This window comes from Triturus cristatus, chromosome 3_1 (assembly GCF_964204655.1).
Source record: "Triturus cristatus chromosome 3_1, aTriCri1.1, whole genome shotgun sequence".
In the NCBI taxonomy this organism is placed as follows: Eukaryota; Metazoa; Chordata; class Amphibia; order Caudata; family Salamandridae; genus Triturus; species Triturus cristatus.
Genome location: NC_140583.1, coordinates 949,778,637 through 949,794,281, shown reverse-complemented (window position 1 = coordinate 949,794,281; position 15,645 = coordinate 949,778,637). Strand labels below are relative to the sequence as shown.

The 15,645-nt window shown below is 44.8% G+C and overlaps 1 protein-coding gene across 1 annotated transcript in view; it reads left to right on the top strand.

The window, feature by feature from the left end:
• Positions 1–15,645, top strand: part of FMNL2 (formin like 2) — a 136,577-nt gene that overhangs the window by 67,036 nt on the left and 53,896 nt on the right. The window contains exons 9-11 of the mRNA XM_085646226.1: positions 393–494; positions 2,294–2,597; positions 4,155–4,367. Of these exons, the coding sequence (XP_085502352.1) occupies positions 393–494; positions 2,294–2,597; positions 4,155–4,367 (619 nt within the window). The remainder of the gene's footprint in view (positions 1–392; positions 495–2,293; positions 2,598–4,154; positions 4,368–15,645) is intronic.

Genomic DNA, 15,645 nt, shown 5'->3' with positions numbered 1-15,645 from the left:
TTAATCACTATCTGTTGGGGTACACTATGTATGCTGGTATTGCGATATTCACGCCGGGCATTCCACTCCGACAAGCTTGTAATCGGAGACTGAGCCTGAATGTGACCATGAGCTATTTAGATGTTCCTGTGTGAGAACCCTACATTTAATTCCACTGATAAAACAAATAATAAATGGAAAACAATGTAATAGAATGATTAATGCCAGCTCTACCTCACGATTCCTTACTTTAACCACACATATCCACATTACATCTCTCTGGCCCGGTCACATTTTGACCTATAGTCATGTTAATCTGTATGTTATAATCACACTGGAGATACAGCAGACAACAATTTGTGGAGGACTTGCTGGTGTGTTATGACTCTAACTGGACTTTTTCATGATTTTAGCTATCTGAAAAGCTGTTGGACACGGAAAATGAGGCCATGTCTAAAATTGTGGAACTGGAAAAACAGCTTATGCAGAGGAACAAGGAACTGGAAGTTGTCAGGGTGAGTTTGACTCATAGGGGAACAGGATTGTGTACCAGGGTTACACAGATATTTTCTACCATACCAAGAATATATTTGCAGATTGAACACTTCTCAATTTGTGTGAAATGCCAAAAAGATTGCCACACATATAAAAGGAGAAGTGGAGAACATATAGTCCAATTGTGTAATGTATATGTTGAGAAGTGTGCAACTCTGTTACACCCTTCATAAGATTATTCTCAATGTACTGCGACTACATCTTTACTGTCGAGCAGTGTGCAACTACATTTTGAGAAAAGGGAATTTAATTAAAGTTTTGCTGAATTTGTATATAATTTTATGCAGACATTTTTTTGCCTCTGCTAACATTGAGTATATCCTGCTGTTAACCAGAATTAGCTAAATGTGTATCATACGTATATGAGTGTAACATCATTCAGTATGTTGAGCGTCCGCTGTATAGATGTGCGCATAACTTGCGTGTCACAGGTTGAAATTCTGTTATAGCCGTCACAGCCTTTTATCATTGCACTGCCTAATGGAATTAGTACAGTTGAGTTGATTACTCATACTATTTAGAATCAAAGACATGTAACACTGCATGAGTACCAGCTTCAGTTTGATAGGAGGTATGATAATATTTGGCTACATAGATCACCATCTGGCACATGCATCAACGTAGGCTTTTGCGATTCCTTAATTGCGATTATTAAGGAATCGCAATTAAGGAATTGCAAAAGCCTATGCATGTAAGAATCGCTATAAAAATAGCGATTCCTACACATTCCTTAATTGCGACTCGCAAATTGCGGGTCGCAATTAAGGAATGCCGCCCCATTCATTCCTATGGGCATCCAGGCCCATGGGAATGAACTGGAGATTGCATGAGCAATTTGCGAGTACCAGTAGGTACTCGCAAATTGCTCATGCAATTTCAAGGGTGCAAGGGTATCAATATGACACCCTATTGCACCCTTGAAATTGATCTGTGCACATATGTTGCACACACACATGCCCTAAGGGCATGTGTGTGCGCAACATGAAACTTTGAAAAATGCACAAAAGTGCATTTTTCAAAGTTATTGCTAATTACCATGAAGTTCAACTTCATGATAATTTGCTCCCTCTATTAGCGAAATCGCAATTTTTTTTTTTTACTTTAATGCATTGCATTTAAGGAATCTCAATTTGGGATTCCTTAAATGCAATCGCAATTTAAGTAATCGCAATTTAGAGATTTCTTAAATTGCGATTTTTGCATTTGGGATGATGCATCCCAAATGCAAAAATACCGGTCGCAAAGGGGCAGATTCTGAGAATCTGCCCGTTTGCGACCGGTTTTTCCTTTGATGCATGTGCCTGTATAATATTTCGATAGGTGGCTAGCTATATGTTGTCCTTATCAACAGAGTAAAAATTCGTCCTCTGGTTACCTCAAGTCATGTGCAGTTACTCAATATCTGGACCTGTAGGTGGCAAACTATAGATAACAAACTTAAGGCCTCATTACCGCTGGCCCACAAATCCCAATTCAGGCACAAACTCCAGTTGCCATCCAAAGCAGAACTCTGAGATTTGTGGTTATTATCACATATCTGAAATATTTCATTTTGAAAAACCTTGCTGCAATGAATGTATAGGGGAAAAATTGCCTGAAGAGTCCAAACATGGGCATGTCAGATGCTTAAACTGCGCATAATATACTTCATTGCTGGCCGAAACTATATTTTATACCATCATCCATAGGAGGGACTGCATCATGTGTTGTATTGTAATGTGTTTTCAGTTGTCATCTTCACGGATGCTCTCTTCTGCAGGAAGTTTACAAAGATGCAAACACCCAAGTTCACACCCTTCGAAAAATGGTGAAGGAGAAGGAAGAGGCTATCCAAAGGCAGTCAACACTGGAGAAAAAGATCCATGAACTTGAGAAACAAGGGAGCATTAAGATTCAAAAGAAAGGGGACGGCGACATCTCAATTCTGCCTGTTTCATCATCTGCATCTGGGTCCTCGAACTTGGAAGCTGCAGGTGGTGGATCTTTGGGATCTACTTCTGGAGATGTATGTTCTGCAGGGCTGCCACCACCTCCACCACCAATGTGTCAAGGATCTGACGCAAGTAAGTAAATTAAAATCTCTCATACAGATAGAAAAATGAGTGACATGGTATGGTGTACCGAAAAAAGATTGTGTAGATATTGGGTAATCAAGCCTTTTTTTTTTTTGTTCCTACAGAATTATCAAGCCAACTTAATACACATATATATATATATATTATTTATTTAAGTAAAGTTTTTATGAAGCTAGGACCTATGTCGTTTGGGGGTTTGCACAGTAAGTCAACAATACATAACAATTGCAAGTGATGCTTAGGCATGCTCAAATAAACATAATAAAACACCTGTGCTGGTCCTAGCCTGCTTCCTGATAAAGATGCCATAGCAAATTCCGCTCCTAGACCAAGTAAAAAAATGTTTGTCTTGCTCTTGTAGAAACACAAGAATTTTCTTGAATCTTCTGTCTTCTTCCCAAGTGCATCCATTTTCAGTTTCTTTGATGAATCTTGAGATCAAAGCCATTATTAACTTTATATTATGAAACTCTTCATGGAAATAGACTTTGACAAGTCACTGATCAGGGTGGCGGAAAGATGGGGCAGAATAGACTATTATACAGGTCTTACCTGAAAATGTGGTTGAAACTACAGATTACTTCAGCCTAGTTGACACTCTACAGTGACAAATGTTGCTGTTATTGACATTTATGGTGAGATTGTAATGAAAGTGTATGATTGGTAAAATTTATGACGTAGTTATATAAATTGAAGCCCTCATTTATAAGCTTTTTTACTACTCGCTGTTGAACTGGGCTATCGCCCAAAGAAGTGGACTTAAGCTATTGATTTTCAGAAGCTTGATCAGTAGACTTTACTCCTGTAAACGTAGCCTAGCACTACAAACTATCTGCCAGTGTGGTAGGGTTCCAAAGTACTTTAATGACAGGCAAAAGCAGTGGGAATAAGACTAGTATATGGTAGAGGTGGCACTGTGGAAGCCAGTGAAAAACCACACAATCATAAGGTTGGGAATATTTCCAAACATCTTGCAGATTGCTTTCTACCCTGGAAATGCAAGTAAAATTACTCTGTAAAGGCAGGAAAAAGTTCCTTTCTGGAGTTTGATGGGGAAGTGGACACCATGATATTTTATATGGTTGTAGGTAACTGGTTATTAGCAGAGTAACAGAGTTTCCATGGGAAGAATAAAAATCAAAGCAAAATAATGTTGAACAGCACTTTTCTGCTAGCCATGCTCAAGCACATTGTCTGTTTTGTAGTCTTTCCTCAAGGGTTCGCATGGAAAAACTGGAGTGTGCATGGAAAATTATGACTTGCTCGACTTTTATGTATGCTCCTGGGGCTCTTTGTAAGCACCCAACACTCATAAATTTACACAATAATATGCAGAAATCTGCGATTCATAGGTTTCTAATATTTGTACAAAATCTTTGTGACTCTTACCCTTAATCTGTGAAAGCTGATGGAGAGAAATGGGTTGTGGGCTGAATATGTATGGATCTGGGTTTGTGTATCTATGCAAGACATTCAAAGTAAAGTAGAGTGGTATCAATATATGCTTGTTCTCTGATAGCTGATAATGTATATATTCTTTGCTAGTGCTTAATGGACCAATGTCAGAAACCATGCCGCCACCTCCACCGCCTCCACCACCGCCTCCTCCTCCACCGCCGGCCCCTCCGCTTCCAGGTCCAGCTGCAGAAGCAGCACCAACTGCACCTACGCCCCCGCCCCCACCGCCACCACCACCTGGTGCTCCGCCTCTTCCAGGAACATTCTCCCCAACAGTTATCTTCAACTCCGGGCTAGCAGGTAAGACCCCCAGAGCAATCTTCTTCTCCTTTACCATGTAGTTCTCACTGTGTTTGTTACAGCATCAAGGATTTATACTTTAATTTCCTGCACAAGTGAGGTTGGTATCATTTGCAATGAAAGTATAGCATGTGATCTACTCAAGCAAGATAGAGGCTGACACAGTTGTGAGTAGTATGACTTTGCTCGATGCAAAACAATAAATAATACAGTCCGCCCAGTTTATAGAAATAGTATATAATAGTATAAATTGTCTATATTTACCTGTAGAAGGTAACCGGTTTCCTCCCCTATATAAGAATACATTTTATACAATGTGGAACACCAGAATGATTCTCCGAATAGGGTGTGAAGGTCCCAAAGTAATCACAAAATGGTAAGACAATGTATTAAGATATATTTTCATGTCTGAGGCATCTATAGTTATACCGCACTCTTTTGTGTTATGAATTCCTGTTTCATACCTCCAGAATCTTCCAGAGACTGTGGATGTTTCACCTATTTTCAGGATATAAATTTAATGCACTTAACTTCTTCCTTTTGTGCTCAGTACTGCTTCTTTTGACCGAAGAAATGCATTTACCCACCTCCAGACAACATAATATATTGCCGGAAGAAAAATGCAAATTTTCACAGTTCAAACTCCTTTTGAAATGCTTAACATGTTTTTGCTGCTGGACACCTACTATGTATATTCATTATAAACATTTCTTTTTATGATAGAACTGTGTGTATCTGTTTTAGTACATGCATTGAGACTAGCATATTTGTCTCCCAAGCCATTGCTGTCCCCACCCATTTAACTGGCCAAATACATGAATCAAATCTGATGCCTGACGTTATGTAAATGTGTCAAACATCCTATTTCTTACTCGGCTATTTGGTCTCCGATTTGATTAATATCTTTGGCTAGTTAAATGGGTGAGGGACCTTCCCAGAACTTCAATGATATTTTCTATAGTCTTTAATAAAAATGACTGACGTTTTCACGGAATTGTGAAAATAGATATCCAGTAGATTATTTTTTCCAGGTTTTAGAGGGTGAATGAGGATACTTTGAATTTAAAAACATGTTTTACTTTTTGTTCATGAGCATTTTAGAAAGCAGTGCTTTGCATAGTCGTGCTATCTAGTGTTGGGTCTGGAGTTGTGCAAGTTGTTGTTCTTTGAAGAAGTCTTTTGAGTCGCGAGGAGTGTAACTCCTTCTCTCGGTGGTAAAGCACATGGGCATCAAGTCCATTGTTAATTTGTTTATTCTTCACCGTCTGATGCAGACGTACGTGCCTTTGCTTCGTTTTACAACTCCATTTCAGTTTGGTTCTTCGGTTCTTTTCGCTATCTTCAACAATATTTTTCTTGTTTGCACTTCGCCAGCTACGCATCCTACAAAAACTCCTCCTGTTTGACTCCGTTTGACCGAATCCTCATTGGGGCAATGCCCTTCGGCACCTACCTTCCACATTGTTACCAGGCTTCCCAAAAATCCTCCACTGGTAATGGAAGGCACGCCGTTTCAGTTCTGCCCTCGTTGTCATGCGATGAATCCTCACTCAGATCAAAACTCTGTGTGCAACTTGTGCTTGTCCCCTAAGCACAAGAAAGCGGTCTGCGCAAGTCATTCCTCTCCAAAAAGACTCTTAGCGATCATAGAGTTCATTTCTTCAAGAGGTCCTACAGAGCCACCGACGACACTCCTGACCTATTCAGTAGGAGCATGCCCAGGAGCAGCCATTGTCCGACGAGGAGGGAGCTTTCTCCGTTGATTAAAGTTCCAGCTCCGAGCTCGAAGGTGACAGCTCAGCAGCCTGTGAGTACGGATTCCCCTGCTCATGTCCACCAGTCAAATCCTGCCAAAAAACATTTAGCACTTCTGGTCTCAGAATCCCAAGTCCCTGGGCCACCACTACTGTCTAGCCATGGTCAGCACCGAAAAACCTCTTCAGACCCCCCCGCCTTCGGGCTGGGCGCCGAAAGCACATGTGAAGCTGAAACCACCTACTTTGGCTTCCTCAGACCGAAACCAGTAACATGCATTGGGTCGGTCTTCGGTGCCGAGCTGGCAGTTGACATCATCCACCTCGACACAGAGTGCACATTCCTCCTCGAAGCCGAAAGCTTCAGAACCGAAGCTGGAGAAATCTGAGCTCCAAGCCCGGTCCCGAACCACAGGTGGAGCCAATCCTGCATAAGTTGCTAGAAAGATTGGACACACGCCAGAAGAAAATTAATATCCAGGTGGATACCGGATGAATTCTGGCCACAGCTTCCTCTCCTCCACCACCTAAGAAGAAGCTTACCTTTGAAGAGACTTTAGACATGCCAGTCCCTCCTAAGAGTAGACTATGGAGAAGGCTACCAGCCCTCCACCCCTTACACCTCCCATGCCAACTACACCACCTTCACCCTCACCTCCCCCACTACCACACTCTCCTTCACCACTATCTCCTACAGGAGAGCTACTATAAGACTCACCACAAGGTTATCCACAGTCGGATACTGGGGGGGGCCACAGGGAATGACCCCTGGGACACCTATGACATGGACCCTCCTGCTGACACGGATCCTGATCTTTATCCTGCGCTCCCTTCTTCTGAAGATACTACCTCTTACCAGGAGGTTGTTGCAAGGGCTGCTGCACTTCATAATGTGGTGCTCCATAAAGAGCCTTTAGAAGACTACTTTTCTTCGAGACACTTTCCATCACAAATAGGGCTACCCAATACCTGTCCATGTTAAAAGGCATGCTTAGGCATACTGATGACATGTTTAATGACCCTAATAGGGCTGGAGCTGTAATGCCTAGGATAGATAAAAAATGCAAACCTGCATCCTGTTTACGTTAAAGGACAGTTACTGCTGGCCTCCCTAGTAACCACCACAGCACGCAAGCATGCCAACTCTCAGACAACTTTTATTTTATTTTCATAACATTGCAGCAGTATGAAATAAAAGCATCATACAGCAAATCTGGAGTCCAATGCCAGTAACTGCACAGTAGTAACAACAACCATGAACAGCCATCTCATCCCCTCTCCAGACACCCGTCGGTCGGTACAAATTCAATATCAAAAGTAAACACCAAGTCATAGACATCAATACACCTGGCCACAGCACACTCGCACACGTCAGAGCACTCCTAACTACACTTTATGTAGTATTTTGAATTGGACTAAACATACCCGTGCATTAATTGCTACCTCCCTCTAGTGCATCAGGGCTGCCTCCCGATCAGTATCCTCCATCTTCCCCATCCATTTCCCCCGCAGCTTATGTAGGGTATCTGGCATGCTATTATTAAGGGTTTTGTACGTTAGGGAAATCGCACCCTTACCCCAACTCCTCCGCTTGGAGCCGTCCTTTTGCTGGGGCATAGTCCAGGATACCATCACCAGGGAGCCCCTCAGCCCTCCATGCATGCCTTACTTATGCTTATTTTAGGAATTGGTTTTCATTCATCCTGTGCTCCTATTGAAGCGAGAAGAACGGCATGATGTTGCCACTCTCAATTAGATCCTCTACCTTGGAAATCCCGACTAGGTCCCAGGCTTCAAATCTCCACAATTTTCGTATTTCAGGAGGTCGGCGCCCATCCCACAAGAGCGTTTTTTTCTCATAGGTTTACCGTGCCAGCCAATGATTTTCATGACTTTAGCCTAGGCCACTAGTGTGATCTGGGTGGCTGGGAAGAGACGCTGACTGCCGCTGCCCCCGTAGAGATAGAGTAGGCATGACTGCTCCCCCCTTGCACCTGGTCCAGCCTAACGGTTGAGTGGTACAGAGGGACAAATAGTCAATAATTAACATTGATGAGGTGGGCCGCCCAATAGAAGGCCAGTTTGTCAGGCAGACCAAATCTGCCATTGTATTGGTTAAGTTGTAGAGTTTTTAAGGCAGTTTTGGGGTGCTTACCATCCCACAACAAAATCTGCATGTCCTCTCAATCATGGCGAAGATCTTAGGAGAGATCTGTTAGTACGTGTTCTGCAAAGCATATAACAGTTTGAATAGTCAGATCATTTTAAACATGGCTGCTCTCCCCATCGATGTGAGGGGCAGCCCTCGCCACCTCTCAATTTCTTCTTGGCAGGCTCGCACCACCCTCCCAAGGTTTCGCTCAAAGCAGAGTTCCCTCTCCAGTGTCATGAATATACCCAAGTATTTAAAACCAAGTGCTGTACGCTTACGGTGACGAGAGAGTAAGGGCACATCTATCCCACTCTGCAGAAGGACCTATGTGTCCAATTTGATAACTGGAGTAGCTCCCATAGTCCTCAAACAGTTGGAAAGTTAAAGGGAGGGACAACGATGGTTCTGTAATGTGAAGAAGTATATTGTCTGCGTAAAGCTAAATCTTCGCTTCCACTGTGGTCTCTCCCATCAACCTAAAGCCATGGATCCTGGGATGGTCGCTGACCGCATATGCTAATTACTCTATAGTGAGGGCGAACAGGAGAGGGGACAGGGGACAGCTCTACCTTGTGCCTCTACCCTTGGGGAACTCCAAGGACAGCACTCTGTTCACCCTGACTGCAGCCACTGGGGCGTGATGACTTGCAGGAATCTGGTGGGCAGGATTTTCACCTCAGTGTTGAGTAAGAAAATCAGGCAGAATGAGTTGCAATGCTCTGTCGGCTTGCCATTCTTCTGGACTACTACTATGACCACCCATCCATATGAACTAGGACAAACTTGTGAGTCAGGTGAGGTAGGAATGCTTTCAATGCTAGATGATCAGCTTGAAGCTTCAGTTAGTTGATGTGGAGAGACTGGTGCTTGGCATCCCATAGGCCCTGCACTGTGAGGTCTTGAAGGTGAGCACCCCATCCCATCTGGGATGCGTCAGTCATGAGATGTGGGGAGCAGGGTCAGGAAAAGGTCACCCCTTCAACAGGTTGGTGTTGTTCCACCATTGCAGAGAACGGTGAGTGTGGCAGTATTGTAATTGTAATTGTAAAAATATTTGTTAAGCGCGGTTGCTGCCCGTAGGCGTCCAAGCGCTGAGTTGAAACAGAGAAGTGACGGGAAGAGGAGCTAAGGTACACAGGATTTAGCAAACAGCAGTGTAAGTTTTTACGGAATAAGAGGAGGTCTGTGTTGGACCGGAGTGAGAGGGGGAGAGCATTCCAGAGCCTGGCGGTATTCAAAGAGAACAGCCTACCCCCAGACCTGGCTCGCTTCACTCTGGGAACAACGGCGAGGAACGCCTCCGTCGACCGAAGGTTCCTGTTAGGGTGGTAGGGGATGACAAGGTCGTTGTTAATGGCTGGGCCCGTTTTCCAGAAGGCGCGGTGCGCCAAGCACAGCGCCTTGAAGGCCACTCTCTGCCTCACTGGCAACCAGTGGAGACTTTTTAGAGCAGGTCTGGCCGACTGGGTGCGCGAAATTTTCAGCAGGGAACGTGCTGCACAGTTTTGCACAACCTGTAATTTTCGGAGGGTCATCTCAGGTGCCCCCACGTATAGGGCATTGTTCGAGTCCAGGCGAGACTGGATGAGACCTTGTACAGCCACCTTTTTGGCCTCTAGGGGAAGTAGCGGGAGAACCTTCCTCAAGATTCTAAGTAGGCCAAAACATGTGGCGGACAGTTTTGTGGCCTGGGTGGAGAAGGAGTTTGTTGTCCAGCCACACTCCCAGGCTTTTAACACTTTCCTTAGGGATGGGGGGGGGGGCAGTGCACTGGGCCACAAGGAGGTGAAAGGCACAGGAGAGGTTGGGCCTAGGAGCATGAGCTCTGTCTTTTCTCCGTTTAGTTTTAGGGAGGAGTTGGTCATCCATCCCTTAACGTCCTCTAGGCATTTTAGCAGATCGGCTGGGGAATGCCTGTTGTTCTCAGTGGCCAGCGAGACCACAAGCTGGGTGTCGTCGGCGTATGACACGATTTTAATGCCATACGGTACGACAACACCCGCCAGCGGCCTCATGTACACGTTGAACAATACAGGGCTCAGGGAGGAGCCCTGTGGTACTCCGCAGCTCAGGGGTTTGCTAGAGGACACTGTCTCACCGTCGAAGATCTGAAACGACCTCCCAGACAGAAAGGAGTCAAACCACCTTAAAGCGTCACCTGAAACTCCGATGTTATGGAGACGGTCCAGCAAGGTGGTATAGCTGACCGTATCGAAGGCGGCACTTAGATCAAGGAGGATCACTGCCACTGATCCTCCCTGGTCCAGTATCCTTCTAGTTTCTTCGGTGACCGCTAACAAGGCGGTTTCCGTGCCATGCTTCGGTCTGAAGCCTGTCTGGGATGTGTGTAATAGAGAGTGGTCCTCCAGGAACTGGACCAGCTGCGCATTTATATACTTCTCTAACACCTTGCTAGCCCAAGGGAGAAGTGAGATGGGGCGGTAGCTGGAGTGGTCATCTGGGTCTAGGCTGGGTTTCTTCAACAGCGCCCGTACCATGGCCTGCTTCCAAGCTGTGGGGACAGAGCAAGCGGATATGGACGTGTTTAGAAGATCCAGGATTACAGGCAGGGTGGCTTTGCTTGCCTGCATCAGGACTTCTGGAGGAGCAGGATCACAAGGAGAGCCCGACTTGACTTGTCGTGCCACTTTGCTTAAAGTGTCGAGGTCCAGAGGAGGGAAGTGCTCGAGGGAAGGCTGGTCTGGGTGAAGAGGTGGTCTAGGGGGGGTGGATTAATCACATCCGGGGTTGTGGCTGCAGTTGGGAAGGTAGAGTAAATTTTTAGAACTTTGTTGTGAAAGAAATCTGCAAGCTTGTTGCATTGGTCCTGGGTTTTGTTAGGAGGGGGTGCCGTGTTGGCACTGGAACATTGCTTTATAATTTGGAAAATTTCTTTGGGCTTTGATTTCGCTTCTAGTATTTTCTCAGAGTAGTGGGTTGCCTGGGCCGTTCTGATCCCTTCTCTGTAGGTTTTGATCGCCTCTTTGTAGGAAGCCTTTTTATCTGGGAGGAAGTCTAAACGCCAGGCTCTCTCTCGTTGCCTACAAAGGCGTTTTAGCTGTCTTAGAGAGTCGGAGAACCAGGGGGCAGATTTCTGTAGTCTCTTCGAGGAGGATCTACGAAGCGGGAGGATCGAGTCTAGCGAGTGGGTGATCCAACTTTCATAGTTGACGTTTGCCACATTGGGGTCTAGGCAGGGTGACGGGCGAGTGGAGTCCAGGTTATGCAGCCAGGACTCCAAAGGGAGTTTTGACCAGTTCCTCCTGGTGGTGACTTGGGAAGGTAATTGGGGGGTTTTGTGTGTGACCCAGGTAAACGGGACCAAAAAATGGTCTGACCATGGAAGGGGGGTGGGTTGATCAACAGTTAGATCCAGGCAGTTACTAAATATAGGGTCAAGTAAATTGCCTTTTGTCATGGGTCGGGGCTGCAACCAGTTGGGACAGTTGGAGAGCTTCCAGATCATCTAGTAATTCCTGAGCAATGTGGTCTGAGGGGGAATTAAAATGGAGATTAAGGTCCCCTAGGATCGTGTGGTTGGCCGAAGAAAGAATTCTTTCCGCTATAATTTCTGGAAGAGACCTATGGAACACTTTTACAGGCTCAGGGGGGCGGTAGATCAGGGTGCCGGAGAAAGAGCTATTTGCGTTGAACTCTATGCAGAATGCTACACTCTCGCACTCAGAGATAGTTTCTGCTGTAGTACGGCATCGGTACTGGTTCTTCAATATGATCGCCAGACCTCCGCCTCTCCCTACCGGTCTATCCAATCTAAGGATATGGTAGCCTACGGGTAAGGCTTGAACCACATCTGCCTCAGAGTGAGCAGTGAGCCACGTTTCTGTCAGGAAAACCGCGTCTGGCTTTTGCTCCTCGAGCAGCATGGCAATCTGTGTGCTATGTTTTGGTAAGGAGCGGCAATTTAGCGCGTACATGCGGTACGTTTGTGCCGCGGCCGACGGGGATTTGCGGAAGGAGTGTTTGCACCCCGAACATCGGGCGGGTAGCTCTGCGGGAGCATAGATATGGGAGCACTGGGGAGTGGCAGTCCTACCTATGCTGTATAAGGCCGCCGAGCTGTAGGTCCTGCTCTGGGTAGGATGGGAGCCAGGGTTTGTGGCCCCGGGTCCTGGCTGGTCGCGGACGGGCGCAGACGGGCTTGCCTTAGGCGCGCCTTCGGCGCGCAGACGGCGCTCCCGCTGCGCTCGTCCGCTGCGCTTGCGTGGGAGGCACATTTGAAGTGAGAGGGTGTGGGCGTGGCCTGTAAGGTGGGCGTGGCCTCGCGTGTGCAGCGATGGCGTCCCTGACAGAATAATGTCCCAAACAGCGCTAAATCCGCTGGTTTGTAAGGATCCTGCTAGGCGCTTCAGCCCAGAAGATAGCACAGGTAAGAGTGCAAGTGATTTAAAACACAGACAAAGAATCAACAATTTTAAAAATTTCACAAGTTTTCTCCTCCAGCTTCCGCCTCAGAGGTTAGGGATTCAAAAAAAAAATAGTATATCAACACTAGATCTGTCAACTGACCCTGTGACTGAGACCACTGACGAGCTACATATTCCTGTAATGGACGCATATCTAATATTGCATGGGTAACTATGGAAATGCAGGAAGCTATCATCTCTAACATGCACATGACCATCCTCACTGTGAGTTGTTGGTTGGTTTGAAACTGGGGCAGTATTGCCTGAATTTTTTGAATTCTCTGATTGAATCCGGATTTTCCTTGTCAACAGCTTTGCAGACCTGCTCAGCAGGATGCAGCAACAAGTCCACGATTGGGAGCTCCACCCACAAGTCCTACTCAACATCCAAAAGTGGGTGCTCCCTCAACTAGACTGTTCGTCACAGCAGAAAACGCAAAATGCCCAAACTTAGCCTCCAGGTACCCACTATCCAAGGGCAATGCACTATGGATGAGTTGGTCAAAGATATTTGCCTATGCTTTTCTGCCTCTCCCTCTTCCATTTCTGGTTCAGAAGCTCAGGTAGAGTTCCCGAAGCGTGATCCTAGTAGCTGCCGCCTGGTAAAATCGGACACCCAGATCCCAAAATTCTCAACCTAGAAATCTGGCTCTTGAGGTCATAGTTTGGTTATCTTAACTTACCAGCAGAATGTATGGACATTCTTAAGGAAGCATATACACTTAACACTAGGATCTGCAATGCAGCAAAATGGAAACATTTTGTTTGGTACTGCCACTCATAGCAAATTGGCCCTTTCACAGCTCAAGTATAAGACAGTATCTGCTATCTACTTCAATTACAGAAGGCTGATTTAGCATTCACTTCTATACACTTGCATCTAACTGCTATGACTGCCTATATCCATATTAGACAACACCCTTTGCTTTTCAAAATCCCAGTCATCAAAGTCTTTATGGAAGGACTTAAACGTGTTATTCCACCCGGGATTCCTCCTGCACTTTCATGGAACCTTAATGTAGTACTCAAGACTCATTGGTCCTCCTTTTGAACCCCTATACTCGTGCCCTCTTTAATTCCTATCTAGGGAAATTGCATTTTTAGTCTCCATAACTTCACTCAGACGTGTTGGTGAGCTCCAGACTCTAACCTTAGAAGAACCATTCGTCCAAATACACAAAGACAAGGTGGCTCTCCGCACCAACCCTAAATTCCAACCTAAGGTAGTTCTCAATTTCACCTCAACCAATCCATTGAACTGACTGTTTTCTTTCCCTCAACCTGATTATGTTGTGGAAAGAGCTTTTCAGACATTAGATGTTAACAGAGCACTTATGTTCTACATTGATAGAACTAAACCTTTCAGAAAGTCTAAGCAACTTTTTGTTGCTTTTCCCCACCCCTCAAAGGCAAAGCTATGTCCAAATCAGCCACATGGATGGTAAAATGCATTCAGACGTGCTATGCGAAGGCGAAAAGACCTTTACCTGTTCCTCCCAGAGCAGACTCTACTTGCGAAAAGGGAGCAACCATGGGCTTTTTAGGAAGTATTCCCTTAACTGACATATGTAAAAGCAGCTAGATGTCCACACCACACACTTTCACCAAACATTATTGTGTGGATGTTTTAGCAAGCCAACAGGCCAATGTAGGACAGGCAGTGCTACATACCCTTTTTCTAAACCACTGCAACACCCAGGGGTTAGCCATCGCTTATAAGGAGGGTTTGCTTTACAGTCTATGCAAAGCATGTGCAGTCACACATGCAATTGAACGTAATACGTTACTGACCCTGTAAGCATCTGTTTGAGGCATGTAGTGCTTTGTATTCACATGCACCCACCCTCCTCCACGGACACCAGGGCCACACCTGGGCCATTGCAGTTCCTTACACTCACTAGTTTTCATTATTTATATATTTAGCATAGTCATCGCATTACTTATATATACTTTGCTTTGCCGCAGGCGGGTGAGAAAGGAGTGCAATCTAACAATGGAGTCGATGCCCATGCGCATTACCACAGAGAGAAGTCACGCTACCTCGTGAGTTGAAAGACTTCTTGGAAGAAAAACAACTTGCACAACTCCGGAACGAACACTGGATGGCAGTAGTATTCAGAGCATGTGAATCTACAGCACTACATGCCACGAACCGATGCTTTACAGGGTAACATATTCCTTTCTGAACATTTGAAATATGTCAATAGGATCTCAAATACGAAGGTAAGGAGTGAAGCATGTTGATAAATTATAATTTAAAAAAATTGACTTTCCACTAATAATTATCATTGCCTTGTAAGTAAGGATATCCACAAATTTTCTGCATTATCTCAAGTTCCAGTTGGCCATGTAAATGTTTACTATTTTTACTCTAGTCCTACTCTATTCATTTCCGTTTTCTGCCCTTTCACAGTCTTATCTTTATAACTGAACTTTGCACGTATCCTATTATAAGCACCACTGTTTCTGACTCTTTTAACATAACATGGTCATAATCAATAACTTGGGTATCAGTAAGACCGTGAGGGATAACTAATCTGGCGCACAGCAGTGGTCCGCTTCCCTGCCACACCCCTCTGACACTGTAAACACGTCCTTATTAGCACTGCTCTTGTTATGGCAACATGTTTTCCTTATATTTAGAAGGACATTGACAATGCCCGTTACTTACAAATTATCTGGCTAATATTTCCTTAATCTTCAAGTTTGATGTTCTAGTCTGAATTTCTAGGACTGGGACGTGATGCAGGTTAGTGGAAATTTACATTGATCAGAGAAGGATGTGTGATTTTCTTATAAAATATCACAATTAAAAATATGCTCAAAACATGTTAAGCATATTCGCAAAGCGCTTAAACATGTGGAATGTTGAAAAATTTTACCTGTAACACACAAGTGTTTGAAACATGTTTAAAATATACTAATAACTTTTTTCAGATGCATATTTA